General features: G+C 51.2%; 10 protein-coding genes across 10 annotated transcripts; 5 read left to right on the top strand and 5 right to left on the bottom strand.

The window, feature by feature from the left end:
* Positions 1–21: 21 nt before the first annotated feature.
* On the bottom strand, positions 22–1,173 carry AAD14_2 (putative aryl-alcohol dehydrogenase Aad14; the record flags this gene model as incomplete). Its single annotated transcript, XM_041703958.1, has 1 exon — positions 22–1,173. The coding sequence occupies one exon, from the start codon at positions 1,171–1,173 to the stop codon at positions 22–24; it is 1,152 nt and encodes a 383-aa protein (XP_041556591.1).
* A 2,997-nt stretch (positions 1,174–4,170) lies between these two features.
* Positions 4,171–5,244, top strand: APUU_40840A (uncharacterized protein; the record flags this gene model as incomplete). The annotated part of the gene is made up of 4 exons (XM_041703957.1): positions 4,171–4,476; positions 4,839–4,956; positions 5,011–5,096; positions 5,149–5,244. 4 exons carry the CDS (start codon positions 4,171–4,173, stop codon positions 5,242–5,244), a joined length of 606 nt encoding a protein of 201 aa, XP_041556590.1.
* A 1,794-nt stretch (positions 5,245–7,038) lies between these two features.
* On the top strand, positions 7,039–8,004 carry APUU_40839A (alpha/beta hydrolase; the record flags this gene model as incomplete). Its single annotated transcript, XM_041703956.1, has 1 exon — positions 7,039–8,004. The coding sequence occupies one exon, from the start codon at positions 7,039–7,041 to the stop codon at positions 8,002–8,004; it is 966 nt and encodes a 321-aa protein (XP_041556589.1).
* A 411-nt stretch (positions 8,005–8,415) lies between these two features.
* On the top strand, positions 8,416–9,927 carry APUU_40838A (uncharacterized protein; the record flags this gene model as incomplete). The annotated part of the gene is made up of 5 exons (XM_041703955.1): positions 8,416–8,458; positions 8,518–8,945; positions 8,998–9,110; positions 9,168–9,656; positions 9,711–9,927. 5 exons carry the CDS (start codon positions 8,416–8,418, stop codon positions 9,925–9,927), a joined length of 1,290 nt encoding a protein of 429 aa, XP_041556588.1.
* A 414-nt stretch (positions 9,928–10,341) lies between these two features.
* On the top strand, positions 10,342–12,303 carry APUU_40837A (uncharacterized protein; the record flags this gene model as incomplete). Its single annotated transcript, XM_041703954.1, has 7 exons — positions 10,342–10,393; positions 10,441–10,568; positions 10,614–10,624; positions 10,672–11,002; positions 11,050–11,519; positions 11,581–12,174; positions 12,234–12,303. 7 exons carry the CDS (start codon positions 10,342–10,344, stop codon positions 12,301–12,303), a joined length of 1,656 nt encoding a protein of 551 aa, XP_041556587.1.
* A 389-nt stretch (positions 12,304–12,692) lies between these two features.
* On the bottom strand, positions 12,693–18,795 carry APUU_40836S (putative filament-forming protein (Tpr/p270); the record flags this gene model as incomplete). Its single annotated transcript, XM_041703953.1, has 2 exons — positions 12,693–18,454; positions 18,504–18,795. 2 exons carry the CDS (start codon positions 18,793–18,795, stop codon positions 12,693–12,695), a joined length of 6,054 nt encoding a protein of 2,017 aa, XP_041556586.1.
* An 831-nt stretch (positions 18,796–19,626) lies between these two features.
* Positions 19,627–20,511, top strand: APUU_40835A (transcription factor TFIIE subunit TFA2; the record flags this gene model as incomplete). The annotated part of the gene is made up of 1 exon (XM_041703951.1): positions 19,627–20,511. One exon carries the CDS (start codon positions 19,627–19,629, stop codon positions 20,509–20,511), a length of 885 nt encoding a protein of 294 aa, XP_041556585.1.
* A 689-nt stretch (positions 20,512–21,200) lies between these two features.
* RIB3 (3,4-dihydroxy-2-butanone-4-phosphate synthase RIB3) lies at positions 21,201–22,120 on the bottom strand (the record flags this gene model as incomplete). The annotated part of the gene is made up of 3 exons (XM_041703950.1): positions 21,201–21,711; positions 21,811–21,928; positions 22,057–22,120. The coding sequence occupies 3 exons, from the start codon at positions 22,118–22,120 to the stop codon at positions 21,201–21,203; spliced, it is 693 nt and encodes a 230-aa protein (XP_041556584.1).
* Positions 22,121–22,901: 781 nt separating this feature from the next.
* On the bottom strand, positions 22,902–24,967 carry APUU_40833S (uncharacterized protein; the record flags this gene model as incomplete). The annotated part of the gene is made up of 2 exons (XM_041703949.1): positions 22,902–24,832; positions 24,925–24,967. The coding sequence occupies 2 exons, from the start codon at positions 24,965–24,967 to the stop codon at positions 22,902–22,904; spliced, it is 1,974 nt and encodes a 657-aa protein (XP_041556583.1).
* Positions 24,968–25,475: 508 nt separating this feature from the next.
* On the bottom strand, positions 25,476–26,137 carry UBC11 (putative ubiquitin conjugating enzyme (UbcK); the record flags this gene model as incomplete). Its single annotated transcript, XM_041703948.1, has 3 exons — positions 25,476–25,581; positions 25,638–25,970; positions 26,031–26,137. The coding sequence occupies 3 exons, from the start codon at positions 26,135–26,137 to the stop codon at positions 25,476–25,478; spliced, it is 546 nt and encodes a 181-aa protein (XP_041556582.1).
* Between the last annotated feature and the right edge of the window lie 652 nt (positions 26,138–26,789).

Below are 26,789 nucleotides of genomic sequence, written 5' to 3'. Positions count from 1 at the left end.
ACGGTATACTATCATAACTAACTACAGCTTGCCTATTGCATTTGGATACTGAACGAATGCCATCGGGCCTGTCGTCGCCAGAACCCCGCCAGCCTTGCCGGTGACCTTTGGGTCTGGCCCAATATAATCAGCTGGATACCCTGCACTCAGCGGCTTGACGCTCTCCAGATAGTCAATCTGGGCCTGTGTAAGCCGGATATCCAGCGCTCTGATATTGTCCTGGAGGTGCTCGATCTTCCTCCCCCCAACCACCGGAAAGACATACGGCGCCTTGGACATCACATACGCCAGCGCAATCGTCGTCACCGACTCAACCCCATGCTCTGCAGCAACCTTCTCCAGCGCCTCGCTCACCCTCACTTCATCCTCACTCTGCGCCACAGGCCCAATCGACCGCAGACTCTCGCCAGCCTTCTGCCTCGCCTCCAACTGCCTCTTCGACTGAAACTTCCCTCCCCCAATCGAATCCCACGGCGCAATCGCCATCCCAAAATGTCTTGCCATAGGCAAGATCTCCCTCTCCAGGTCCCGCCTCAGCACATTCCACCGTCCCTGGTAGATACTAAACGGCGTCTTGCCACTCGCGCGCGCGTAGCAGTTCGCCGCGGCAACAACCCACGCCGGCGCATTCGATATCCCCAAATACAACACCTTCCCCTGCTGCACAAGAACATGCAGACTATCCATGACTTCCTCAACAGAGGTAACCTGGTCCCACCAATGCACATACAACACATCCACCCAGTCCGTTTGCAATTTCGCCAGCGAATCCCGCAACGACATATGCAGCGCCCGCCGCGAGTTCCCCGAGTAATTCACATACGCCTTCTTCCCGCCAACCTCGTAGTCGCGGTACGCGGTGGAATACTTGGTCGCGAGGACGATGTTATCCCGGTTCCCGCGCGCCGCCATCCACTCCCCGATCCAGCGCTCCGATTGCTCGTCTTGGTAGTTGTTGGACGTGTCGATGAAGTTTCCCCCGGCGGCGACGAAGGCGTCGAGGAGGGAGAATGCTTGCGCTTTGTCCATGCTGCCCATGAAGCTGGACCAGGCGTTGCCGATGGACATGCCGCCTAGTTGGAGGGGGGAGACGCGCACCCCGGCCGTGGTGGAGAGGACGCGGAGGCGGCCTAGCGGGGTTGTTGGTTCGGGGGCGGCTTGGAGGAAGGACATTCTCTCTTTTTGGTATTCAATACTGGTATATCAGTTTTAGGTGTTTGGTGTTTGTTAGTTGATCCCCTTGCTTGTGGTGGACTGCGTCTGGCGTAGCTGGATACGGGCGTTTATCAAGGTTCTGGGTAATCATATCTTTTATTTCAGGTTCAAATCGCTATACCCGATAATCCCTGAATCTGAATAGTATACTAAACACTCCCCACCAGATGTGGCGGACAGACCCCCACAAGGAGAATCCGGGGTATGTCCGGGTTGTTCGGCAATTAGCCCTAACTGCATGCCGACCATAATATCGGTTGTCTTGTCATAATTTAGGTGCACTCTTACTACTTGTTTTGCCACGAGGCGATAAATATTGTAATAAGAACGAGGAATCACTGACAGGGTGTGGCAATGGAGCAGTAACTTCGTCCAGACTTGCCTTGGTCAATGCTGGAGTAATGTAAAGAAAGAATATTTTCATGGCTGTAGCCAATCTTGCGTAACAGAGCATTCACCGTGTCAGTCTAGATTCTCATGTCAAGTACTGCTTACGCAGCGAAGAGTTGTCACGAAGTTAATGAAGAAAATATTACTTAAATAATGAATGGCCGGTTAATCTCCAAGTTAATACCAGGAGGCAGCCTAGTCTCCTACGGTCTAGAGTGAGTGCTATATACAATACTCAAGTTACCCAGCCTCCATTTGGCCACCTTGGGTAATAAACCTTCACTCCAAACCTTCACCCAGTCATCCAAACATTCCTCGGCCTTGTCATGTCTTAATCATGTTTCAATCCAGACCTCTGGCCAGAAGCATTGTTTCACTGCAACGTTTCATCAGCCCGCGCTTTATGAAAGACACCATCACAAAGCACATTCCTCATACAAGTCACAACCTGAAAGCCACAGCAGATAATCCCTCATCCAAAAAGACATAAATACCCGTTTGATTTCCCCCGTATCGATGATTCTCCAGGGACGGCAGGCAAGCCTCGAAGCCTCTGCCTGCTCGTCCCTCCTCGCTATTGCAATATCTACTATTGCAAATACTGTCAGAAGTCAATCAGCCTGACAGTCCAGCGAGGTTCCCGTCTTGAATGTGCAATTCAACGCGATGAAACTAGAGACTTGGGTTAGTGTCTGATCCCTGCCCATCTCTCGAGGTTTTCCCCAGTACTGGATCGATAGCCTGTCTTTTGAGACAGTGTACTTGCAGTATGCAAATCTATCCAGCACAAGCTACTGTTTTCTTTTTCTTTTCTTTTTACTTTCAGAATTTGACAAATATCTGAGACAAGCGATACAACGAAACGAAGTTCGCGTCTACTACAGAAAGCGTCCGACACCTCAACAAGACCAATTCAACCATCCTTGTCCATGGCCAGCAGAGAACTACATTGAAACCGACGCTGCGGCAACTTTCTTGCCTTTCATAATGGGTGGCAGAACATCCTCCAATGCAAAGACATCTTTTTCCAGGTCTGGTCAACGGTCTTCGTCATTCAGACGCAGCTCCACTCCCACTGCTTTGAGGGCTCCTTATGGTGCATAAACCAGATGAATACACTCACCTCACGTTGCCTGTGGCGAATCAAGCCATCAGATATACTGATATCGCCAGCGCCGTGGCCGAGGCACCCCCTTTACACAGCTGGTAGCCTTGGTATCATTGAGCTTCCAGAGGATGACCTGGATATACTTCGCACAGCACACGACCAGATAGTCGGTGTACCCCGGAGCCCAACATTGACCGATTCACTGTCTGGCGGTGCTTGATGACGAGTATGACTGTACTGCCGTGATGAACCACGGCGACATTCATCTTCTCACATGCTGCCAAATCCCTCAATGGAAGATTTATGGTCGTTGTTCCATTGCGCCTATGTCTGCCAGCACTCTATCAATATTCGATAACTGGCTCAGGATTGCATACATACAATCACCAAGGCGCAATTCTTGTCATCGAGTCGCCACAGTCAACCCTGTCAGCAGCTTCACCTTCGACGGGGTTACTATACAGCTGTTCAATATCTGAATCTGCTGAAGGACTTCTCATTCACGACCTGGTGCATGCCATGGGTGCAGCAACCAACATGAACCAAATCAGCTGCAAGACCAGAGCGCAGTTCGCAGTTCGGTATGATCTCAGGAACTCCTACCTCTGCCTCTGCCTCCTAACAGCCGTGACAATGTGTACACCCCGAGATGCTCCAGCAAACTGGACTCTTTGCTCTTCTTGAGGAAACTCTGTGACGAGCTACTCGCGTCGGTCCTAGCTTACGCGGACCTGATGGCCTTCTGTCTGGACCGTATATCATTCCTTCTATCATTACTTGCGTCATCGCATCTGGAAACAAGACATGTCGCCCTCCTTCAAAGTGCTACGATGAATATAATGCCCTAGCACGAACACGGCACAGTTATAGCCGACAGTGCCGTGGGAAGAGATGTTGCGACGACTTTGAACGTTGTTTGAAGAAGCCCATGACAAACCAAACATGTCGGTCCTGGCACACGCAGACCTGATGACTGTCTGCTTCCTTTCATTTCTTTGCTGCATGGAGCAAGAAGCATCTCTTCCTGCTTTCAAAGCGGCGTCCAACCTGGTACCACGATACTTGGCGTGATCAGGCCAATTACTTCACCGTCTTCTGAATCTCAAGTCTGCTGGAATTGCTCTACGAATTAACACCGAAATGGCACTGTCCTTTCCTCTGGCCTTTACTCCATGGTCCGGCTGCCCGAGTTGCGATCTGCTCGTTCGCCACGGCATTCAGGACACCAATAACGGCCCTTTGCTTGACATCTCGCCAGCGCCGGTCAAGGCAGGGTTCACCCTATTCACCGACAGAAACACTCAAAATATTGCCATTGCGCTCTCCTCCCGGACAACCAGCCTTGCTTGCTGGTATACTTGGTGTATGTTTAACATATTCCTGCCAGCTCCCCTACGATTTATGGTTCATTGCTAACTAGCGGTGTTATCAAGCTGATATCTATATCCACTACCAAAATGGATCCTATCATTGACTACCCAAAGTTCAACTGCTACAGCAGCAGCAAGGACAGCAGAATCACCTTTGATATCACAATCCGAACATGCCCCGTCCGTCCACTGGCACACTACCACCCGAGTGAACGGGGCCAAGTGATCTCAGCCCGGGAGATTCCATCTCTCCAGACATCCCAGCAGGCTGTGCATACTCCATCCTGCAGCATATGGCCCAAGCAAGCTTCGGCAATGGTGCTACGCAGGACAACGAGAGCCACTAGGCCGGTGGATGGGAGACTATTGCTGCCGGCGATCTCCCAGGTCATGGTACACGCAGCACATACAATATAGCAGACTCGGCGCCGGTCGATTACATCGACCCCAGTTGGCTGTTGTGAGAACTCCAACCACAACTACCGTACAGCAAACCTGCACGGTGGTAGAGAAACAACCCCGTATGGTTCCTGGTACCCGACGCATCGCCATCTTCTTCTTCTAATGCTTGATTTTTTAGAGAACTCGGGTTTCTCGGAGTTGCTTATATGAAGAGTCTGCACCTAGCATTCTCGATCCTGCCAATTCATTCCACTGGGTGCTGCTGTCTACTGTCGAGTGGCTGATTGTTTGAATAAGGTTAGTCCGGAACTAGTTCTGTAAACTTAATGAATTGAGGTTAACTAGTTCTACAGGCATCATTCTCGAACAAGAATAACCTGGGGCACTACGTCACAAAACACCATCCCGAGCAAAAACTAGTCACATCAAAGGGGGGGCGCTCATCGAAGACAGCCGAGGATGCTGGCATTGGTAAGGGATAACTAGTTCTATATATAAGATAACCAAGATTAACTAGTTCTACAGCGTTTTATGAGATGGTAATGAAGTCGTTTGAAGAGGCCCGCGCGGCTGCCCCGAAGCCCCTGTTACCTACCAAGAAAGATGGAACTGTATGTTAAACTCGTTCCGATACTCTTCTTGGTTTTTCTAAACTAGTTCCAGATTAATGGGGCCGAGATGCGCCGCCAGGTACGAGATACGGGATATGCCATCCCGTGTGATGAATGCAAAGCCAAAAAGCAAGCGAAAAGTAAGTAATAACTAGTTCTACTCTTACTTTTCAATTCAGCTAAACTGGTTCCAGAATGCTGCAGTGAAGTTCTAACCCTCCTTTTTTTCAAATCACACCTTGACACGGCGAATTCAATCGAGCAATTGAATAAACCTCAAGTTCAACCAGCCTATCTGCTGGATAACCATTGCCGGTGTAGCAATACCGGTTCCCATTCTACTACATCCACGATGGCTTTGTCGGCCCTTCCACCCCATTCCTGACCATAACACCACCACAGCAGTAGCCTTGGAAGGGCATCTAGTTTAGACGACATGCTGGGTTTTCTTCAGGGATCGGTTCTCGCCTTGAAGAAATACTATGCGCTTCTTGCGAAACGACGACCCGCATCCGTTTAGCATTCGGTTCTTGACAAGACCAGAAAGACTCGATCGCTGTCTACTCAAGGCAGAGAGGGATTCTCTATCGACCCTTTCAGAGCAAATAGGCTTGTCGACTGGATGAGTTCTTGATCCAGGCGATTCCATTGATTCACGTGCAGGAAATATCACTGTACGAGACCCAGCACTTCGCATCTTTGATCCACTGGTCTTGGAAACCAGCTACGGGCTGTGCGGCGGTCATGCAAAAGCAGTGTCGGACCTGACAAGGCCAAAACAGTGCCACTGGCTTGTCTACCAGCCTTGACTGCATTGTCACCAGGAACCCATCCAACATACCTCTCTTCCGTGCACTACAAACTCAGTATAAGCCTTCTATCGCCTATCCGGGTACCCTCGGTTGATATCCTGGCCGTTCTTTACCATATTGAACTGCTACGGTCAGATCCATAGCACGATGTGAAGGGCAAATCACGACGGGAAATTCCTCAACAATCCAGCATCTGAACGTAATTGTTTGCTTACCATGGTCCATGAGAAACCACCAACATCTCCAAACTCTCAAGGAGCTGAAACTGGCAGACAAAGCGTCTCTTTCCTTTGGGTACAGCCCAAGCGGGTGGAGTGAGTATTGCAGCATGAGCACTCTTCATGTGCCATACTATCTACTCCTCACTGGCCTTCCTTGTTCCAACGGATCCATGTGATACCCAGCAATTCGCTTTACCAAAACAATTGGCCTAGGTGATCTGGATCTGGAAGGGCCAGTACTGGTCCAGGACAGGACGTGGGTGAAGAAGAACTGCTGCAGAATGGGATATGCAGGAAGTAGTCACGGAAATACAATACAAGGCTATTCAATGGTCAATGGGATGACTGGAACTCGAACCCGTGGACGGACTTTAAACTTGTCTGGGAGAAGGTCATAGAGTACCATCAAAGCACTCTGGGAAGCCGCAAACCCTGCTCTATTTACTGGTGATTGAATTGTTTTCGTGTATGAAAAGCGTTTAAACCATGTACCTAGCGGAGACCTCGGCCTTACGGCACAACATAATGGTAATTCTGCCACCGTCTATCTGTACTTGTTATATACAATATCTAAGAAACAGCAAAAAGAGAAAAAAAAGTTCTAAATGATTTCTGATCTATAGCCCTAACTCTGTAACTGGCTAACCGTAATTGAATTAGGGCCGGATAGATTCTGGCCCCGAAGTAAACTAGCGTGTGCTGTATAGTCGCGGACACTTTTGTTGTGGCTTACTATTGTATGATGATTAACTATTGATGTGTAATATCATCGTAGTGTTCAGTAAATCACCGAATCTACTTAATCCATCCGTGCATCTCTATATAACTCGACCGCCCTGCAGTGATGGATTCACCACTGCCTCTGCTTCTATCGCCGACTTCAAGACACCATTCTATACAGCCACCAAAATGCAAACCCAAGCACCACTCGACCCCGAGCTCACCCCAACCCACAAAACCATCCCATCTCTCGACATCGACACCCCCGAGAAACTGCACTCCTACCGCGCCGCAATCGCCTCCATCTTCACCCTCCCCAACACCCTCCACGGCAAAGAATCCACCATCGCCACAAACGAGATCACAATCCCCAGCCCAGCAGGACCGCTACACGCCACAATCCTCCGCCCAAAATCCCCAACCCGCTCGCCCTCCCACACCCCCGGAATCCTGCACATCCACGGCGGCGGCCTCGCAACAGGAAACCGCTTCCTAGGCCTCGCAGGCATCCTCGACTGGGTCGAAGACCTCGGCGCCGTGATCCTCACTGCCGAATACCGTCTCGCACCTGAACATCCCCATCCCGCACCGCTAGAAGATAGCTACGCGGCGCTGGAATACATGGCCGCCCACGCTGCTGAACTAGGGTTTAACCCCGGGAAACTGGTCGTTGCCGGTGGATCGGCCGGTGGGAATCTTGCTGCTGGCGTGGCGTTACTTGCGCGAGACCGTGCCGGGGGTCCGGATCTTGCGGGCCAGGTGCTAATGTATCCCTGGGTGTCTGATAGTATGGGTATGGATTCAGGGTCTATTCGGCAGTACGGGGATATCGCGCCGGTGCGGGAGACTGATCTTGCAACGGTTAATGATTATGCGTTTGGCAGGGAGCGGGAGTTTGCGGATATGTATACGGCGCCGGCGCGCGCGGAGAGTCTAGCGGGCTTGCCCCCGACATTGTTGGATGTGGGTGAGGCGGATGTGTTTCGGGACCAGGATGTTGGCTTTGCGGCGAGGTTGTGGAGGGACGGTGTGCAGACGGAGTTTCATGTTTGGCCGGGGAGTTGGCATGGGTTTGATGTGTTTGTGCCCGGTGCTGGGGTTAGTCGGAGGGCTGGGAGGGTGAGGGTGGAGTGGTTGAGGGGGGTGGTTGGATAGTATATTAGATGGTTTGATATGGGATGTTAATGTTTATCTAATGCTTCAGCCATGGCCGGAAGAACTTGATAGGAAGCAACCTTCGTCTTCCGAGTTTGCAATCAGTAATTAAACCACTAGCTAATTGTCTATCAACTCCGTATCTAATCAGTCTAGTCTGGCAATATCCTCGGCTCCAAACATGGCCGAATCCCCCACATGGACAGACTGAGATCCCCCACAACTTCCTAAGACCATGAAGTGGAACGCAATGTTGCATGTTAGAATAAAATATACAAGTCATGTACTGCAGTCAGCGCATAACTTCTCTTTTTATTTAATTCAGGACATACCGTCTCACTCGTTCGCAATCCAACAACACGAAGCCCTAACTCACCTACAGTAACCACAGCAATTCCATCCACACCAACAATGCCACAACCAACCCCTATAAACGTGATAGTCATCGGAGCAGGTACTAAAGCAAAAACCCATTCAATCCATTTTACCGGAACCAAAGCTAATAAAGTGCAGGCTTCGCCGGCCTCTCCACAGCAATATCCTGCCACCGCGCCGGACACCGCGTAACAATCTACGAACGCGCCCCAGAACTGCAACCCCTAGGAGACATAATCTCCTTCGGGCGCAACGCAGGTCTCATATTCGCATCGTGGTCGCCGGCCCTCGTGGCCGAAATGCTGCCGCTCAGTATTAACCTGCAGCACCACGGGTTCCGGATCCATAAGTATACGGGGGAGCATGTGACGACGCAGCACTCGCTGCCGCTGGATAAGAGTGCGCCGACGATTAATGGGCATCGTGGGGAGCTGCATTTGGTGTTGTTGAGGTTTTTGGAGGGGTTGGGGGTGTCTGTGAGGCTTGGGTGTGATGTTGTGGGGTGTTTTGAGGATGGAAAGGATGGGGAGGGGAGGGCTGGGATTGAGATTTTGGGTGGGGAGAGGGTTTGTTTTCCTTCTTTTGCTTTGTTGCTAATTGTTAATTGTTAATTGATAGGTATACGGGGACGTGGTGATCGGGTGCGACGGGGTCCATTCCAAGGCGAGGGAGCTGGTCTTAGGGCACGAGACGAAACTCCAGTCCAGTGGATATGCCATTTTCCGAGCTTGGTACACACTCACATCAGATACATAGAACAGGAGAACTCCCTACTAATAATACTGCAGGTTCGACAGCAAAGATATCCTCGCGGACCCTTTGACCAAACACCTCTGCGAAAACGGCGACTCGTTCAACGGCTGGATCGGGCCAGACGTGCATTTCCTGGTTTCTTCCCTAAAGGGAGGGAAGGATATGTGCTGGGTATTAACGCATAAAGACGAATCCAGTATCACAGACCGCTGGTCCTTCCCAGGGAAACTGACCGACGTGTACAAGATCCTGGAAGGCTGGGCCCCGATCTGCAAGCGCATCGTGTCGAAAACACCGGAAGATTCTCTGATTGACTGGAAGCTTATCTGGCAGGATCCGCTGCCGACGTGGGTCAGCCAGGGAGGCCGGATTGCGCTTGCTGGTGACTCGGCACATGCGTTTCTTCCGACGTCTACACAGGGTGCTACGCAGGCGCTTGAGGATGGGGTCACTATTGCGACTTGCTTGAAGTGGGCGGGGAAAGAGAGGATTCCCGATGCGCTGAGGGCGTTTGAGAGGATACGGTGGGTTTCATATCCTTCATATCCTTGTTATTTCTTCAAGTCTAATAGTGATAGGTATGACCGGGTCTGTAAAGTGCAGGAAACGGGGAAGACTACGAGGGAGAGATGGCACAAGGCAAGCTGGGACGAAGTCGAGAAGGACCCAAAGAGACTTGAGCTGCCGAGGGAGGACTGGATCTTGAATCACGATGCAGAATGGCATGCAGAGAAGATGTGCGAGCAGATCTTTGGTCCTAGAAAGGAGAGGAATAGAGGCGAGAGCAAGATATAGGGAGTGCATAAATCTAGCCCTGGTAAACAGTTATATCACCTGCAGTCCATCTACACCGTATCATCAGAATTCTCCGTCGGGTGTCACCGCTATGACCTGCATTATATTTCCTCCACTGGTCAAGGCCTGCATATGCAGAAACATGTGGCGTGGTGCCCCCACCAGCCCTGACTGGGCCCTCTACATGTGGGGGTCAATTCCCGCTTTAGGCCAGAGATGAGGGGACAGATACTCACAATAGGCTAAGCAACTAGCATTCAAAGGATATATTTGTAGCTACAAGCATACTGCGTCGTCTTCCAGCCGACCTTGAGTTTTGCCCCTATAAGGACCGTGCCCACGGCTTCCCTACCACTCGTGCTCATAATCCTATCTTCATTTGTATTCCTTTTTCAACTGCCAGGACAAGTCATTATGGCTTTCGGGATTCTAGAGCCCAATAACGGCCATTTGGCCCCTGGAACAGGTACTACCGACGCATCAGCCTTTACTCCTATATGCTAACAGCCCTAGTGACATTGAGCCACCAAACATCCGTCGAAGCACCGCACGATCTCCCTCTATTTGGTAAAACCCATGCTCAAGACCGAGGAATTGTTCTAGTCCCTGAGCCGTCCGCTTCTCCAAATGACCCTCTCAACGTAAGTAATCCATAGTCCCTGGAACGCTCACTACTGACCAGCCAGTGGCCTCAATGGTAATCCCCGACTAAGTCAAAAGCCAACTGTGGCTGATATCCAACAGGAGAAAAGACCTTATCCTCTTCATCATCAGCCTCCAATCCGCAGTTGTCGGTGCATATGGGCCCATGCTAGGACCCGGCTTCGTTGAAATCGCAGGAGACCTCAACATCTCCGTGAATGAAATATCCCAGGCCACGTCCTACCTCGTCCTTGCATGCGGATTGGGCCTCTTCATCAGTAATCCACTGGCAAAGTGCTACGGCAAAAGGCCTGTCTATTTAGGTGCTGGCCTTGTTCTGTTTGCAGCCAGTGTCTGGGGCGCAGCGACGAACAGCTATGGATCGTTTCTGGGTAGTCGCTTGGTTGGGGGGTTAGGGATGGGTCCGTACGAGGTATGCATACTCTTCCTTCTCTGATTCTCTATATTAACGTGGTTGAGGTTCTTGTGCAATGCACCATTGGCGATATGTACTTTGTCCACGAACGAGCCACCCGCCTTGCATTCTGGGGCTTGTTTCTCACAGCTGGCATTTCGGCTGGGCCGGTCGTCAGTGGCTATATCATCGAGTATGCTGGATATCGCTGGACATTCGGCGCCTGTGCTATCTTCTTTGCGGTGCTGACGGTGGCGTTCTTCTTCCTTGCCCCGGAGACGGCGTTCATTAGGGCTGCGTGTCCTGAGACTCCTGAGACGACAAGTATTGCGCACTCGGAGACGAAGAATCAGCCTAATGCCGATAATGGGCATGGTATCGAGAGGATTGAATCCAAGTCCCAGCCCCAGCACTCCGGTGATAGCTACTCGCCTCCTACGCAGACAAAAGACTCCTACTGGCGATCCCTCCGAGTCTACAGCGGTCGATACTCAGACGCCTCCCTCCTCAGGGTCGTCTCTCGCCCATTCATCCTGTATGTCTGCCACAAGCATCCTTATATCCTCCATGATACTGATACTGATTTGATATACCAGCTTCCTCTACCCCCCAATGCTCTGGGCCTTCCTCACCTGGGGCACAACGATAACATTCACCATCGCCTTCGGCTACGTCAACGGGGTCCTCTTCACCGCACCCCCCTACAACATGTCCACATCCCAAGTCGGCCTCACCAACATCTCCCCGCTCATCCAAGCCATAATCGCCCAGACCATCTCCGGCCCCCTCTGCGACCGCATCGTCGTCTCCCTCACCCGCCGCAACGCCGGCACCTACGAGCCAGAATACCGCCTCGTCCTGATCTCCGCCGGCTTCGTCCTCGGCGCCGCCGGGTTCTTCGGATACGGCGCAACGGTGCACAACAAGACGCACTGGACGGGGCCTGTCATCACGTATGGGCTTGTGAGTGCGTCGTTGGCGTTTGTGTCGACCTGTGTCTTTGGGTATATCATTGATGCGTATGGGGATCTGGGCGAGGAGGCCTTTGTGGCGATTAATGCGCGGAATTTCCTCTCCTTTGGTATTCTGTATTTTATTAATGATTGGTTGGCTAAGGATGGTGTTTTGGAGGTTTTTGTTATTCTGGGGAGCATGTTTGTCTTTACGTCGCTTTTGACGGTGCCGCTTTGGTGAGTTTCTTTCTTCTTCCAGCTATTCCTTATGGTTATGGCCTGTTAACGGTGACTAGGATGTATGGGAAGAGGATCAGGGCGAGGATTCATCGGATTGAGTGGTTGAAGGCGTATATGAGGGATTGAAAATAGCCCTATGTCACTGATGTGTTGGTTTGGCCGAGGGAGATCACAGTAAGGGTGTAGTGCAATATAATATCATTCCTGAGTATCAAATAGTTTAAAATAAACCAGGAGCTTCAGTTAGAAAACTACATACAAATAATGGTCCTTTATGGAACAAGTTATGGATCTGGTAAATAGCATATCTTGATTGTGCATTAAATGTGAAAATGAGTCCCGTTAAACAAAGGAAATATTGAAACAAGATCTTGTCTGAACCACCATCTTCCATCCAGCTGGAAAATGTAAACCTTTAGTAAATCCGACGATGCTGGGAAACTTCAAACAAAGTACATCAATAGAAATAAAATGATATGAAACTAAAACATCCCAATGCAAAATAAAATGCTACCTCACGATCCCCTGGCTTGTCCGCCGCCTCGCATCCTCTTTCCGCCGGTATTACCTCCCTCGTTCCCGCCATCAGTGCCGTCTTCTCTGGCTCTCTTGTTTCCCTGTGGCACAAACTGCCGCGCGCCAACGTTCAGTCCGCCCCGCCCGGGGCTCGCTTGTCCCTGCGCTTGTTGCGCTTGGTTTTGAGCTTGGGCATTCTGGTGTCCACCTCTGCCCTGCTGCCCGCCACGGCCGCCACGGCCTCGTGGAACTCCAGTACCACGCTGCGACTGCTGTTGCTGCTGGGGTGCCTGAGCTTGTGCTTGTTGCTGCTGGCCGAATGGATTCTGCTGGTGAGCACCGCCACGGCCACCACCTCGTCCACCTCGTGCAACTGGAAGGCCGGACTGCAGCGTCCGCATGACTCCGCTCGCTGCAGCTGCCCCAGCTGGTGGTTTATTTGGCAGCGCCGAACCTTGCGGCTGCTGTTTGTTTTGGATCTGCGCAAACGGGTTGGGAGCACCCACTGCGGCGGGGGCAGCCTGGGCGTTCGCTTGTTGTGGCTGTGGTGGTTGCTGAGGTGCTTGTGCAGGTTGCTCACTCGGTTGTTGGGCCTTTGCAGGGGCAGTCTGTGGTGCCGGCGCGGCTGGTACTGGTGCACCTTGTTGTTGATTCACTGGCGGTGCAGTAGGTACAGGTGCAGGTTGTGCTGCCACTTGTGGTGCAGGAGACGCAACTTGGGGCGCAGGCGATGCAACTTGGGGCGCAGGTGATGCAACTTGAGCTGGAGTTCCAGAAGGCTTGGGAGTCTGCGGCTGCGCAGGCGGAGCCTTTGCAACTTTAGCAACTTCCCAAACTTCGACGACAGGTTTCTGAGGCGTGTCGGTGGCTGCCTTCGACACCACATCAACCTTGGCTTGTGTGTTTCTATACCTGGAATCAAGCATGCTGATCCTAGCCAGGTATTTCTTATCCGACAATTCGACGGCCGACTTGACCTTCTCCTCCAGACCCTCCTCGTGTGCTTTCCTAAGCGCTTCCCGCTCCTCGTTGAATTTCTGCTCGGCAGCCGCGACGGCATCCTGAGAGGGCTGAGCTTCTTGCTTCTCCTTCTCTCTCTGATTAGCAAGCTGCTTATTAATGTTGATCCTGATAATGTTGCGGATGGTTTCACTCTTGGCAACAAGCTGCCTAGTCTGGCTATCCGTCAACTCAGGGAGGCCATCTTCGGTCTTTGTTGGCGTTGCGGGAGGCTGTTGAGCAGGTTGGGCCGCGGGTGCTGTGGTTTCTTGTTGGCCCTCTGCTTGAGCTCCATCTTGGCCGGCGGTTAGTTGTTCAACCTCCTGTCGATGGTTGGCTCTAACTTCGGCCATCTTGGCGTTGAAAGTTTCCTTCAATCTTTCCACACGCTCCTTGATCTTGGTCTCATGCTCAGCATCCTTCGTGGCGAGAACACCATCCTTTTCGGCAAGAGCAGCCTCCAAGCGTTGAATCTTCTCCTCTAGAGCCTTGACCCGCTCGTCGTCCGTCGGAGCTGATACCTGCGTGGTGGGAGCAGGGAATTGAGATGCTGGTGTTGAGTTGACAGCTGCGTCCTGTTCCGCTGGTGCATCAGGTTTCGCAACGCCGTTCGTCTTCAATGTGTTCAATTCCTCCTTGGTTGTCTTCAATTCCTCCTCAAGAACTTCTTTCTCTTGAGCCAACGCATCCACTTCAGTTTGCTTGGCGTGGACCCGGCCCATCAGGTCCCTGGACCGACCCTTGAACTGCTCCGTTAGTTTCGATCGCAGCTCCGTAGTCCTCTCTTCGGCTGCCTTCAGCTGCTCAGGGAATGTTTCGATCTGTTCTTCGAGGGTTTGGCGAGCGGAAACAGCCTCGTCTCTCTCCTTCTCCAACGACTCCAACTTCTCTTTCAGACCCTCCATCTCGGCTGGGTCTACTCGGTCATACTTCTGGAGAATGTTCTGTGTCCGTTGCTGCCACCGATCCCTATCAGCTTGTAGAAGCTTCATCTCTCCATCCTTGGTTTCAACCACATTCTCCAGTTCCCGGATACGAGTCTCCAGGGGTTCAATCTGTTGAACCAATTCATCGACCCGCGCAGATTTTTCAGTCAGTGCCGTTTCAGTCTGTTTAACCTGGTTGCGTAGCGTAACGCTGCTCTCGCGGAAAAGGTTGAGCTCGTTCAGTGTCTCCATGAGCTTGTTGTGGCTCAAAGCAGTGTGCTCACTATCAGCGGCAGCACGATGTTGCTGCTCAAGCTTGAGGCGGGCCTCATCAAGCTGAGACTGGGCGTATTCAAATTGCTGGCGAAGTCGTTTACCCTCTTGCGTAGACAGGTGATACTGAACATCAACAATCTCCTTCTCACGACGCAGGTAGTTGATGACTTCCTGCAGACCTTCCAGGTTCGGCGCCACCGGTTCGCCATCCTCCTGCTCGTTTTCAGCTGCAGTAGCGCGGTCGCGCTGCAGAGACGATATTTGCTTGGTGATGTTCTCGATCTGGGAGTGAAGTAGGTTGTTCTGATGAAGTACTTCTTCTCGGCGTTTCTGCAGCTCAAGGATCTCGCTTTCATATCTGTCCTTGCGCTCATTCCAGCTTTCTTCATTCTGAGCAAGATCCTTCTTGTAAGTTTCAGCCTGAGTTCGCAATTCGACGGCCTCCAACTTCAGCTGGTTCGCTTCGGCGCGCACCAGCTGGAGATTCTTCGCAGCATCAGCGTGCTTGACTAATTCGTTCTCGTAGTTTTGTTGTGCGTGCTGCGCAATCTCCGCCTGGGCTTTGAGGTCTTCTTGGTGATACTGAGCGGCTGCGATTTGCCGTTCGTTGTCTTCCGTCAACCTTGTGATGTCGGCTTCGAGCGCGGTCTTCTGCTCCTCCAAGTGTCGAGTAGCTTCACCCTGGTCATCACGAAGCTTGGAGAGCTCAATGTTTGTCGCAGAAAGCTCAGAAGAGATCTCCTCGATCCGCTTCTCCAGGTCCTGTATCTTGGTATCCTTCTCTTCAACAAGTTTATCGGTTTCTTCACGGTATTGGTCGTTCGTCTCAGAAACCGACTGCAGTCGTTCTTCGGTCGCCTGGCTAATGGCCTTGTAATCCTCCACCTGCTCCTTGGCATGTTCCAGCTCGCTCTTCGTCAATTCCAGGTCGCGTTTCAATTCAGAGACTTCAATGCTCAGTTCTTGCTCCCGAGTCAACCCACTGTCTTGTGACCCTTCAGCAGGAACCGCCGCTTCAGCAGGGGTGGCGGAAACGTTGGGTCGGGTCTGGAGAACTTGAACGCGTTCCTCAGCGCTCCTCAGCTCGACCGTCAACTCATCAACACGGGTCTGGAGGTGGTCTCTTGTTGTCTTGGTTGCGACCAACTCTTCTTTCACAGAGCTCAAACTTGTGACCAAATCGTCAATGCGCTTCTGGCTCTGCTCATGCTCGTATTCTCGTCGTAATGTGGACTTCTTAGACTCCTCCATCTCGTCGTTCAATTTCCGCTTCGTCGTCTGCAACTCGGACTCGAGAGATTCAACATTAAGCTGAAGTCGTCTTCGGCTCTCGGAGTCTGAATGTTCACGCTCGTTAAGAATATTCTGGAGGTTGGCGTTGAGCCCATCCAAACGGCTTCGCTCATTTCTTAGCGATTCGTTGTCTTCAATAAGTCGTTTCTCGATGTTTTTCCAAAGGTTTTTCTCTGCTTTCAGATTTGCGCTCTCGCGCTGAAGACTGTCAATAAGACCCTTAGATTCGACAAGATCTTCTGCAGCTTGTTGCGTTCTGATGTCCTGTCGGTTGGCATTTTCAAAAAGCGTTGCATAGCGCTTCTGTAACTCGGCGTTCTCGGTCTTGAGCATGTTAAAGTTGCTCTGGAGAAGCTCCGCTCGCTGCGTGGCGGCGACGAGTTGACTGCTTGAGCGGCTAGTCTCACTCATCAACTCGCTGTTCTTGCGTCCAAGCTCGTTGACTTGTTGTTTCAAAGCTGAGTGGTCCGTCGCTGTCTCTTCCCTGAAACTGTCAAAGTGCGCTTGAACCTTGCGCAGCAACTCGGCATAGTCAGGGCCGCCCTTCACTTCTTCGGCGGCTGGGGGTGCAGCGCCTGGAGGAAGAGACTGTGAGAAAACAGCATCGCCGCCGACTGTTTGTCGCCGGCGTGTCAGCATGCTGCGGAAGGTATCGCGTTCCTTGACATAGCTCTTAGTCTGAGCAATGAGGTTTGCGATTTCGTCGCGGTACGTTTGCACTCGGATTCGCAGCTCCTTCAACTCCTCGTGCTCCTGCTGTCGCGTAGCATCCTTTTCACGTGCCTCTGCGCCTTCCATCTTATCCCCGAGCTCTCTCAGCATGCGACGAAGCGTAACATTCTGCTCCTGAAGCTCGTGCATATCTTTGAATGTCGTTAGGTTCTGGCTGATGAAACGACCTGTCGGGGTAAGCTCGGCCGAAGAGTCTTCGATTTCCTTGCGAGCGACCCTCTCGAGTTCTTCTCTATCATAGTTTGCTTCGCCCTCCCTCAGGAGAGTAACCTCCAGCACAAGAACCTTAACTTGAGAGCTCAGGTCTCTTAGCTGTTGGCGCAGAATGTCACCCTCGCGTGCGAATCCCTCCACCTGGCCCTGCCATTTCCTGCCCTCTTTCGTGGCATCGTCTCGTTCTTTTCCAGCCGTATCGAGGATATTAGACATCTCAACGACTGCATTCTCAAGCCGTGCGTGGTCTTCACGCAACTCATCAATTTCGGGTTTGCTGGCTTCAAGATCCTGAACCATTTCATCTAATGTAGATCTAAGTTCCTGGTTGGTCTTCTGCTCAGCAACAAGCATTGTCCGCATCTTGTCATACTCCGAATACATTTGCGTAAGGGTAAGTCCGCCCTTGGTACGCGATGCTCTGGGAGAAAATGTGCCAAGCGGGGTGCTGGAGCGGACTGGAGTGCCCGGGGCACCATTCAAACCGCGAGCTGGGCTCATAGACCTGCGTCCAGCTACTCCCTCTGTTTCGAGTTGATTGACAGCGAGTTCAAGCTCGGCAACACGACGCTCAGCCGCCTCCTTATCGCCGTGCTCGGTCTCGATCTCGACACGCAGACGTGAGATCTCCTCCGCCGCGTCGTCTCTCACCTTTTCCAAAGTCAGCTGGCATTCCGATACCCGCTTCTTAGCAGTCTCTGCGGCGTTGCCTTGGAGTTCCGCCAGCCGGTTCGCGCTATCCAACTCAATTCTAAATGACTCGGCTGTTTTGATGGCCTCCTCCTTGAGCTGTTGAATGCTAACAAGCGATTCCTCGTAGCGCTGTTCCACTTCGTCCAGTCGGCTCTTGAGAGCATTTTCACTGCGTCTCAAAGCTTCTGTGTTTGCAATAGCCTCTTCGTTTTCACGCTGAAGCTCTGAAATCCGAGCACTCTTTTCCTTGCGGAATTTGAGGTGTTCGGAAGATTTTGTTTTGAGCTCCGCCTCGTACCACTCGTTATTCTTCTTCGTCAGCTCCAAATCCTGCTGGAGGCTTTGTTCACGGAATCGGGCACTGGCGGAAGCGGAGTTTGCGGCTTGTAGGTTCTGCTCTGCAGTCGAGAGCTCGCGTCGTAATTCGATCGTCTTCTTATGGTGTGTAGAGAGCTCTTCTGCGAGCTTGTCGTATGCCCCTGATTTGGATTCGAGTAGCGCTAGTGTGTCACGGTTTGAAGCTTCGAGGGAGGTGATGCGAGACTTAAGAGTGCTGGCTTCGGATTCGTTGGACGTGGACGATGACTTCAGCGTCGCGATTTCGGACTCTAGCGAAGACCGCGTGTTTTCTAAAACGCGTGAGCATAGATTTAAATAGCGTAGTAGCAGTAATATTACCTGACTCGTGAAGTTTCTTTCGTGTTTCTTCGACCTCCGCGTGGCCCTTTTCGACGGAGCTCTTCAACACCTTGATCTTTGTGTCGCTGCTGCGAACTGCATTTTCAAGCTCGACCTCAAGTCGAAGCTTATCAGATTTCAGTTCATCGAATTCCCGCGCCTTTTTGGTGATCGCTTCCAACAGTTGGTTGACGAGTTCGACCGTGGGAGCTTCGGTAAGAGTGCTCAGAGTCGACTCTGCGATGGCGTAATGTGACGATAAGAATGGCAATTCAATCGTAGCGGCAGCCATATTGGCTGTGGGATGGTCGCAGCAAACAGCTGCTTTGAAGTTTCCAACCTACAGCCCAGGTTGTCGCGATGCAATTGTGGTTGTCGGAATCCCAAGTTCAAGAAGCTCTTCCGTGCTGCCGCATCTGAGTTCATTGTTTGAAGGGAGCCTCACGTGACTGCAGCCTAGCTCCATTGGACATCTCCATTCATCGTCCCATTCACATTGGGCAATAACTCTGGCAGGGCGACTTTTCTCTTTGTCACTGTTCTACTCGGCTGTCTCCCAAAATAACAGAGACAAAGGCTCCTTATCCATTAACCATGGATGACTTTTCCAGGAATCCAGGTTATTTCGCCTGTTCTACTAGCGCTAAACTACCATAAACGCGTCAACAGGCGCCATCAGCGTGGTTTCTATAATCTACATTATTCACTTTTCTCGCATTGAAGAATTAACAACGAAGGCATAATTGACTGCTGTCAATCTACATACTGCTCCTAAATTAGACTGGTCGTCAACCAAGAACTGACCCCAAATCCAGTTTAGCGTGTTCAGTCACGTGCCTTCAATCTGGGGATTGAAGCCTCAAGAGGCGTCATCATCTGTGAGTTCAGTCCTCTTCTTCATCAGCATTCACCAACTCCTCACCTCCTCAAGCTGTACACACAGCGGCTCGCCGCCCATCTCTGACCCCATACTTTCACTTAGGCGTGTCATATGATATTCTCAAACTTGGTATAGAGCTCCCACAGGCTCTGACGAGCCCAGTCTCGCCTCTCCTCTTCACAACTCCCAACCCTCCGCACCTTGGTCACGGTCCTCGCCGCAAACTCTCAGCAAACAGCAAACATGGCGCACCTTCAGCAGCAACTCAAGAACTTCAACGCGGGGGTTATGGACTATGCCAAGTCCATGCCCCAGCAGCGACGGTTCATCCACAATAACTCTGCGGGCAGTTCCCAGGTTCCCTCGTCAACCTCTACGCCCACGCCTGGTGGTGGTAATAATGAACAAAAGAAGAAGCGCCATGATGCGGACATCGTGTATTCCCAGCCTGCCAATACAGGCACGGGCAAGGATATCATGACTCAGGTGGTTTTTGCTATTGAGCATATGAAGACCAAGGGCGTCCCGCTTACGTTCAACGATATCGTTTCCTACCTTTCCCTGCAACATCGGGCGAATGACCAGGGCTATATCCAGGCACTGCGGAGTATCTTGCAGATGCATGAGAAGGTGCAATTTGACCCTAGCGGAGCCAATGGAGAGGGCACATTCGGCTTCCGTCCGCCGCACGATATCCGTAATGAGGAACAGCTTCTTCAGAAACTGCAAGCACAGTCTACGGGAGTTGGGATGATTGTTCGGGAGCTCAGAGAGGGTTGGGCGAATGTCGAGGATGCAATCAATAAGTTGGAGAAGGAGGGCAAGCTGCTCGTCACGCGAAACAAGAAGGACGACCATGCGAAGATGGTCTGGGCCAACGATCCTTCGCTGATCCAGTATTTTGATGACGAGTTCAAGCAGATCTGGGAGAAGATCAAGATTCCTGAACAACAGGTTGTCAAGGAAGAACTAGAGAAAGCTGGTATCACCCCGACAAATAAGAATAAGGTCATCAAGCCGCGTCCAAAGGTGGAACACAAGAAAGTTAAAAAGCCTCGTCGCAGTGGTAAAACCACCAACACTCATATGATGGGTGTTTTGCGTGATTACTCGCACCTCAAACGGTAGGGCTTCAGCCATGCCTTGCCTTCTTTCTTAAAACCGAGGCTATGCTTGTTGGGTTATTCAGCAGCTCTCCTTCTGAGCCCTGAATTACACTACAATTATCAGCTGCCATTCATCGTGCATTTAACGGCGTTCGGTTTGTTCAAGTGGCCAAGGACATCTCAGAACTCTAGACTTCCGTTCCAGTTGTTTCCGGCCACTGTTGTAAAACATTATATTTAACTAATTCAAAAAAAATAAAGATTGATACCCTAGTTATAAATCGAGGACACTACGTTTTCCTAGTTTATTGCAGCTGTACGGCGTATACAAGGCGTCCTCGAGAATAAGCCCTGGGTTTGTCAACTCAACAGCCGAGGCATCACCTGTCAAACCACTCCACAAGACCGAATCGCATGAATTATGAAATCAGCTGTCATACACATCGTAGACCACATTTCACTCGTCTAATCTATTCCATGAATGATATTTCGATCTTCTCTTCCCTGACCAACTTCTCTAGCAGTAGAAAGGGCAAGGAATCCAAACCCAGACTGAAAACACAGAAGCTATAGAAATGAGACATGAACCACTCACACCCCAAAAATAGAGAAAATCAAAGAAAAAAATGCCAGAATGCATCGTAATGCTGTAAAAGGAAACCTCAAAATGTACAATAGCAGGAGAAAACAGGCAATCGATCAGTTGATCGATCAGTGTTTCCCGTTAACACTCTCCGTCCGCTCAACATACTCAACCAGATCCTCAATAGTGCACACCTTGATCCCCCACTTGCGGCCAAACTTCAAGCACCCGTCGCGCCTCATCATGCCATTATTCCCGGAGATCTCAGGGACACCCTCCACGATCTCGCCGTCCTCAACCAACTCTGCAATTACACCAGCGGGCGCCTTACCCGCCAGTCTACAGAACTCAACAGCAGCTTCGGTGTGGCCTTTCCGTTGGCGCACGCCGCCGGCCTTCGCTTGGAGAGGGATGATGTGGCCTGGCCTTCGGAAGTCGTCGGGGGAGGCAGACGGGGACGCGAGGGTTCGGCAGGCTAGAGCGCGATCTTGGGCTGAGATACCGGTTGTGACGGAGGAGTCGGCGGAGTCTATGGAAACGGTGTATGCGGTGCCTTTGGGGTCGGTGTTCTCGATGACCATCTGGGGGAGCTGGAGCCGGTTGGCGATCTCCGGTGTGATGGGGGCGCAGATTAAACCACTTTATAGGGCGCGATTGTCAGCATTGTGAAGATAGGACGCTAGAACAATGAATGCGCTTCCGTATTGGGGTTCAATTCGAAGAAGCCAGAGTACTAACCTGGTATAACGAACTAAGAATGCCATTTGCGCGTCTGTGATAGACTCCGCGGCGATTATTAGGTCACCTTCATTCTCGCGGTCTTGTGAATCCAGTACGATAATGAACTCCCCATTCTCTGTATGCGGATTGAACAATTAGCCCCGCTCGGTTGGAAGCCGCTAAGCAGACGACACTGGCTGTCTTATAGCCCAGTGGCAATCGAGGAGACAGTATGGAATTCAAATAAAAACACAAGCGACTCACTGAAAGCTGTGATTGTGTCCTCAATGGAGTCGAACTGAAGCGCGGGGTCCGTCGGCGAAGGCATTTTGGAGATTCTTGCTCGGAGATCTCGACCTCGATCAAAGACAAATTTCGGGTTCGACTGGGATATAAAACCTAGCCAAGCGTCTAATCCACGTATTTATACAAAACCAATTGGGCGCTTTGAACTTTCGAGTGATACCGTAAAGACGAGGATGGGTGGCGGATTTTGAGTCACGGCGGAGGTTCGGAGATCTCGGGATTGCGGGGTCGGAATCGCTACGGGTGCTTGCTCTTTTCTTCAGCAGAGACTGGGCGGGTATAATCTTTTTAGATAGTTAGAAAGTGACAGGGTCGGGTATGTGAAATAACGCAATCGAGGAATGTCCAGGCGAAGAAGATACACACCGAAGGTCAAGGAAGCCGATTTGCAAATGGTTTGTCAGTCGGCACAGTCGTTAGTTAACTATCAAATCCACCCACATTATCCACCTGCCACTTCCCGCGGTTGCGTTCACGCCGAGGCCTAGACAGCAAAAGCAACGGTGATGTGTAATCCGAGGTCATTGACCAGTGAACTACCTAAATAGGTAGTAGAAATGTCAAGACAGTTGCGTCTAATGTATAAATGTTCACATTATTGCTAGTTGAGAAAATATATCTTCACTGTAAGTGTAACGGCCAAAGCAAAATATATCCTCGCAACCGAAATCAAAAGAAAGGATCTATATATATAATTGAAAGCTATCTAAACATGCGATATATTCCGCTAAAATTCATAACAACTGAAAATAAGTTGCGCTGAAAGGCAGTCTTGCTGGGACCTACGACCTGACGCTAGAAAGTTAAACACCGAAATCGCCCATGCGCCGCACCTCATCAGCTTGCGTCTGCAGGGCTCGTCGCATCATCTTCGAGTATTCTCGCTCGCGCGCTTGCAGCTCACGCTTTCTAGATCGAACTTCCTCCTGTGTAGCATCATCAACATCTCCATCCAGAGACATCTCGTCGTCCTCGCCGAGCTCATCGGCGTCTGGTACATCGGAGAATCTAACTCGGCCTAGACGTTCTCCTGTCCACACGAGAAGTTCATCCCCGGTAAGATTTCCGCCGGTTGGAAGAATCTTTCGTGCAACATCCCCGTCGTTTTGGGCGCGGGATACGTTAGCCCAGAGTCCAGTTACATCGTGTGCCTCGTCGTCGTTATGGGAGTTGGCCTGGTTATTTGGACGTTGTCGGTATGAGTTGATGTTCAGGCGGCGGACTTCGGTGCGCCCGTCACGCTCAACCCATTTTATATTGCCGTCTCCGTCGGAGTATACAATCCGAGTACCGTGAGATTGCACGGAAAGGATTTTCGAGCTAGCCACGCTTTGTCGATTTTGGTATGATGTTGCGAGAGTTGAGGAGCAAGCTGAGGGCCCGGTTTCATTCATTTCACCAGTCGCAGTGAGACGATATAATTCGAGGGACCCCTTGCCGTTGTACTCCCCACATGCTACGACAGTGGACGAATCTGGGTACTTCGAGTTGGAGAATAGCGGGAACTGGGGTGCAGGGACAGAAACAAGCCCACAAAGCCGCCCGCCTGAGTGAATAGTGCTTTGCAACCGAGGAAAGTACCGGCGGTCATACTGAAGTATACTCGGAAAGCGGCCTGCAAGAAATATTGAGTTCACGTGAGGTGCGGGAGGGTGTAGAACCGCCAGAGGTCCGGGTTGGAACAATGGGGCATAATTATCACTCGTCTCCGAGAGATCAGGGCTTCGAATGCGGTGCGGTGGCCTGCCGTTTGGTTGGAATTGCAGAAGCGGCGAATCTGGGGGAGTATAAATCAAGGACTCTGGAACTAGCGAAACGTTCGGCTGCTCGCAGCGCAGGTTAATTGCTTCTTCCTCTTCTGTTTTTGAAAGTCTACCGTCATAGATATGCAAACTCAATGTGGTCGCCAAAGTCAATGGCACCGAGTAGTCTGTTTCCTGAGATAAGGCAAAGACCGACCATGGATAGCGTTGTTGAGAAATGATCTTCAGAGTCTCAAGATCGACTTCATTCACAACATGCCCAACAGCTAAATAAGCGCGTTGGCGGATCGAATCCACACTAACGCATTCACCCAGATTTATGAACTCCAGCGCGGACTTGGCCGCAGGGTTCTCCTTTCTTTGAGACATATCAACCGTCAAAATCCCCGGTGCACTCGTCCCAATTATACTTCCCTTCGTAGCCCGAGATCCGATGGCGTGGGAATGGTTAAGATCCCAAACGCAAACACTGCCATCGCTCAAGGGCGACACGACCTTGTTCTGCCTAGCCAAACTAAAGTCCTTGAGCAGCCCCATCCCCTTGGCTTCGATGTAGGTTTTCCCACCACCCGGCGTCCTTGAAAACGGCTGCTGCAGCCAGCTGAGTGAAATCGGCCCATTCCGAGCGATGTACTCTGAATACCAATCAACATCCTCACCCTCAGCCGACGGATCCCAAGCAGCAGCTGCCCTCGCTCTCTCCCCGAACGTCGGCTGACTTGAGTTGTCCCAGTTGGCATTGTTCGATTGCGGTTGGATCAGGGAGCGAAGTGACGGCTGCCCGAGTGAGCTCAGAGATGTGGTGGGATGCGAGACAAGGCTTTCAGACGCTCCATTTTTAGGGCGAGCGGCTGACAGAGCAGCCCAGGTGTTCTCGTAGGAGTGAAGTCTCCATATATTATTGTCGCGTGCTAGAGCGAAGAAGCGTTTGGAGACTGACTGAAGCTGGACCTGCTCTGGTGGCGTGAGATCTAAAGGGGTTCACGCTGTGTCAGGAACCGATTCTGTCGAACAGAGTGGTGTGGGGTAAAAAGTTCAATCAGGAGGGGCATGTGGTCCTTACAGTCGATGATTTTGGTGAGGATTTCCACAGGCAGCTTCTCCATGAGGCAGAATTTCGAGGGCCACCATTGAGGGCGGCGCAGTTTCTCTCGCCTAGCTCACTGCAAAATGTACGATAGGGCGCATGGTCCTGATGTTGGTAGGAGGGTCAAGCGGCCGTTTTATTATTTCCCCGCGATCTGCAGGCCTAGACTGCCGTCACGTGCAGGCATAGGCTTGTCAATACTATCCCATTCTATACATTAGACTATAAGAATACTTGTTGAAGTACTATACCTAGACTTGGAATCAAGACCTATGGAACAAAAGAATAACTAACCATCGGCTAAGATGGTGGCGTGCAGGGAAACTCCTTGCTTCCGAAAACTCCGTTTCCCCAGCTTTGACATGGACAGACCAAGTTCAGTCCCAGTTCTTGTCGAGAAGAACAGGTTCCGGCCACTAAAAGGGTAAACAAAATATCAACCCAGACCCCAGTTCAATGCAATGCTACCAAAATGAACATCAACCAATTAACGCCTGAAGGGGGAAAAGATCTAGAGACAAGGGGATCTATTCAACATCCTCAATGTCACGGTGCCTGGCCAGGACGTGGCGCTTGTACTCCTCCTGGTTGGTATCCCAGAGATCAGCTGCCTGGGCATTGAGAGGACTTGCGCTATTCAGACGTTAGCATAACAGTGATATATGAGATGTCAAAAGGCGTGATCCTACTTGTTCGGTTCCCCAAGAAGACTCTGCAGGCTGAGGAGGACGTTTTGTACGTTGTACACGGCACTCCATTTGTCACGAAGAATATCCAGACAGATGCGGCCCGAGAAGTCGACATTCGGATGGTAGATCGGAGACTTGAAGAGCACAGTGGGCGGCGAGTACGGGTAGTTGTTGGGGAACGAAAAGGATAGCTTGAATGTCAAGCCCTCATAGGGAGTTTCTGACGGGCCGGTGATGGTAGCAATCCAGGAAAGAAGGTTTCCGTCGGCGTCGGGGAAAGCTGAGATGCCCGGGGAAGGAGAAACCATGAGCTGCATCAGTTCAGATTGCAGGCTAAGAGGGCCAAACGTTAGCTTGTGCAGTTCTGGAAGCTCGCTGTCAAAATGCACATACCGCTTGGTCACGCCCTGTGTATCATTCCGCTGGCTCGAAGGGCCAAGCTTCGAGGCCTCGTGCGCGTTAGGTGCCGAGTTCTGGGTGTCCTCCATGGTGTAATCCATTGTGTTTGTTCACGCAGTAGAGGTTGAGGTGTATGTAGAGGACGACGGCAAAAGAGGTCACTGGCGAAAAGAAAAAAGGAGGACCGAAAAGAAAAGGGCCAAAAAGTCCAGAGCTTGAGTAGCAGTAAGGTTAAGGTGGTAGCAGGAAAGGATCAGGGTTGCTTTGGAATGGCGGCTGGATCCGGAAGCAGAAGCACGGGCGGTTGGAATGGGCGGTCCAACCAAATGCGACTTCGATGCAGTCAGGGCAAGATCTGGGTCGGAATGTCGCGTATCTGACTTGTAAGACAATAATAGCGGGAAAATGAGAGTTGGAACTTGGATGCAGCGTGAGAATGCAAGACAAAGAGATTGGGCTGAGGAAAGCAGAGGCTGGAGAGGAGAGGAGAGGAGAGAGGGGGCGTGAGGAGCGCCAGCCTTGCAAGCGCCTTTTGTTTACCACAGCAACCATCTGACCGGTCCATCCGACCTTTCTTTGTTCTTGTGGCCATGCTTCTGTGCTTAACATGAAGCTCAGGTAATTTTTCTAAATATATATACATTTTTTTTTTTTTGGAAGGTATTGCCCTGCATGCTCTGATTTATTATGTCTGAAACGACATCTTGTGCCGGCCGTCTCCTGCATAAAACGCTCTTGCGGCGGGGATTACCG

Source organism: Aspergillus puulaauensis, chromosome 4, assembly GCF_016861865.1.
Source record: "Aspergillus puulaauensis MK2 DNA, chromosome 4, nearly complete sequence".
NCBI classification, from domain to species: domain Eukaryota; kingdom Fungi; phylum Ascomycota; class Eurotiomycetes; order Eurotiales; family Aspergillaceae; genus Aspergillus; species Aspergillus puulaauensis.
The sequence above is the reverse complement of the archived record's forward strand: the minus strand, read 5'-3'. Positions and strand labels throughout refer to the sequence as shown.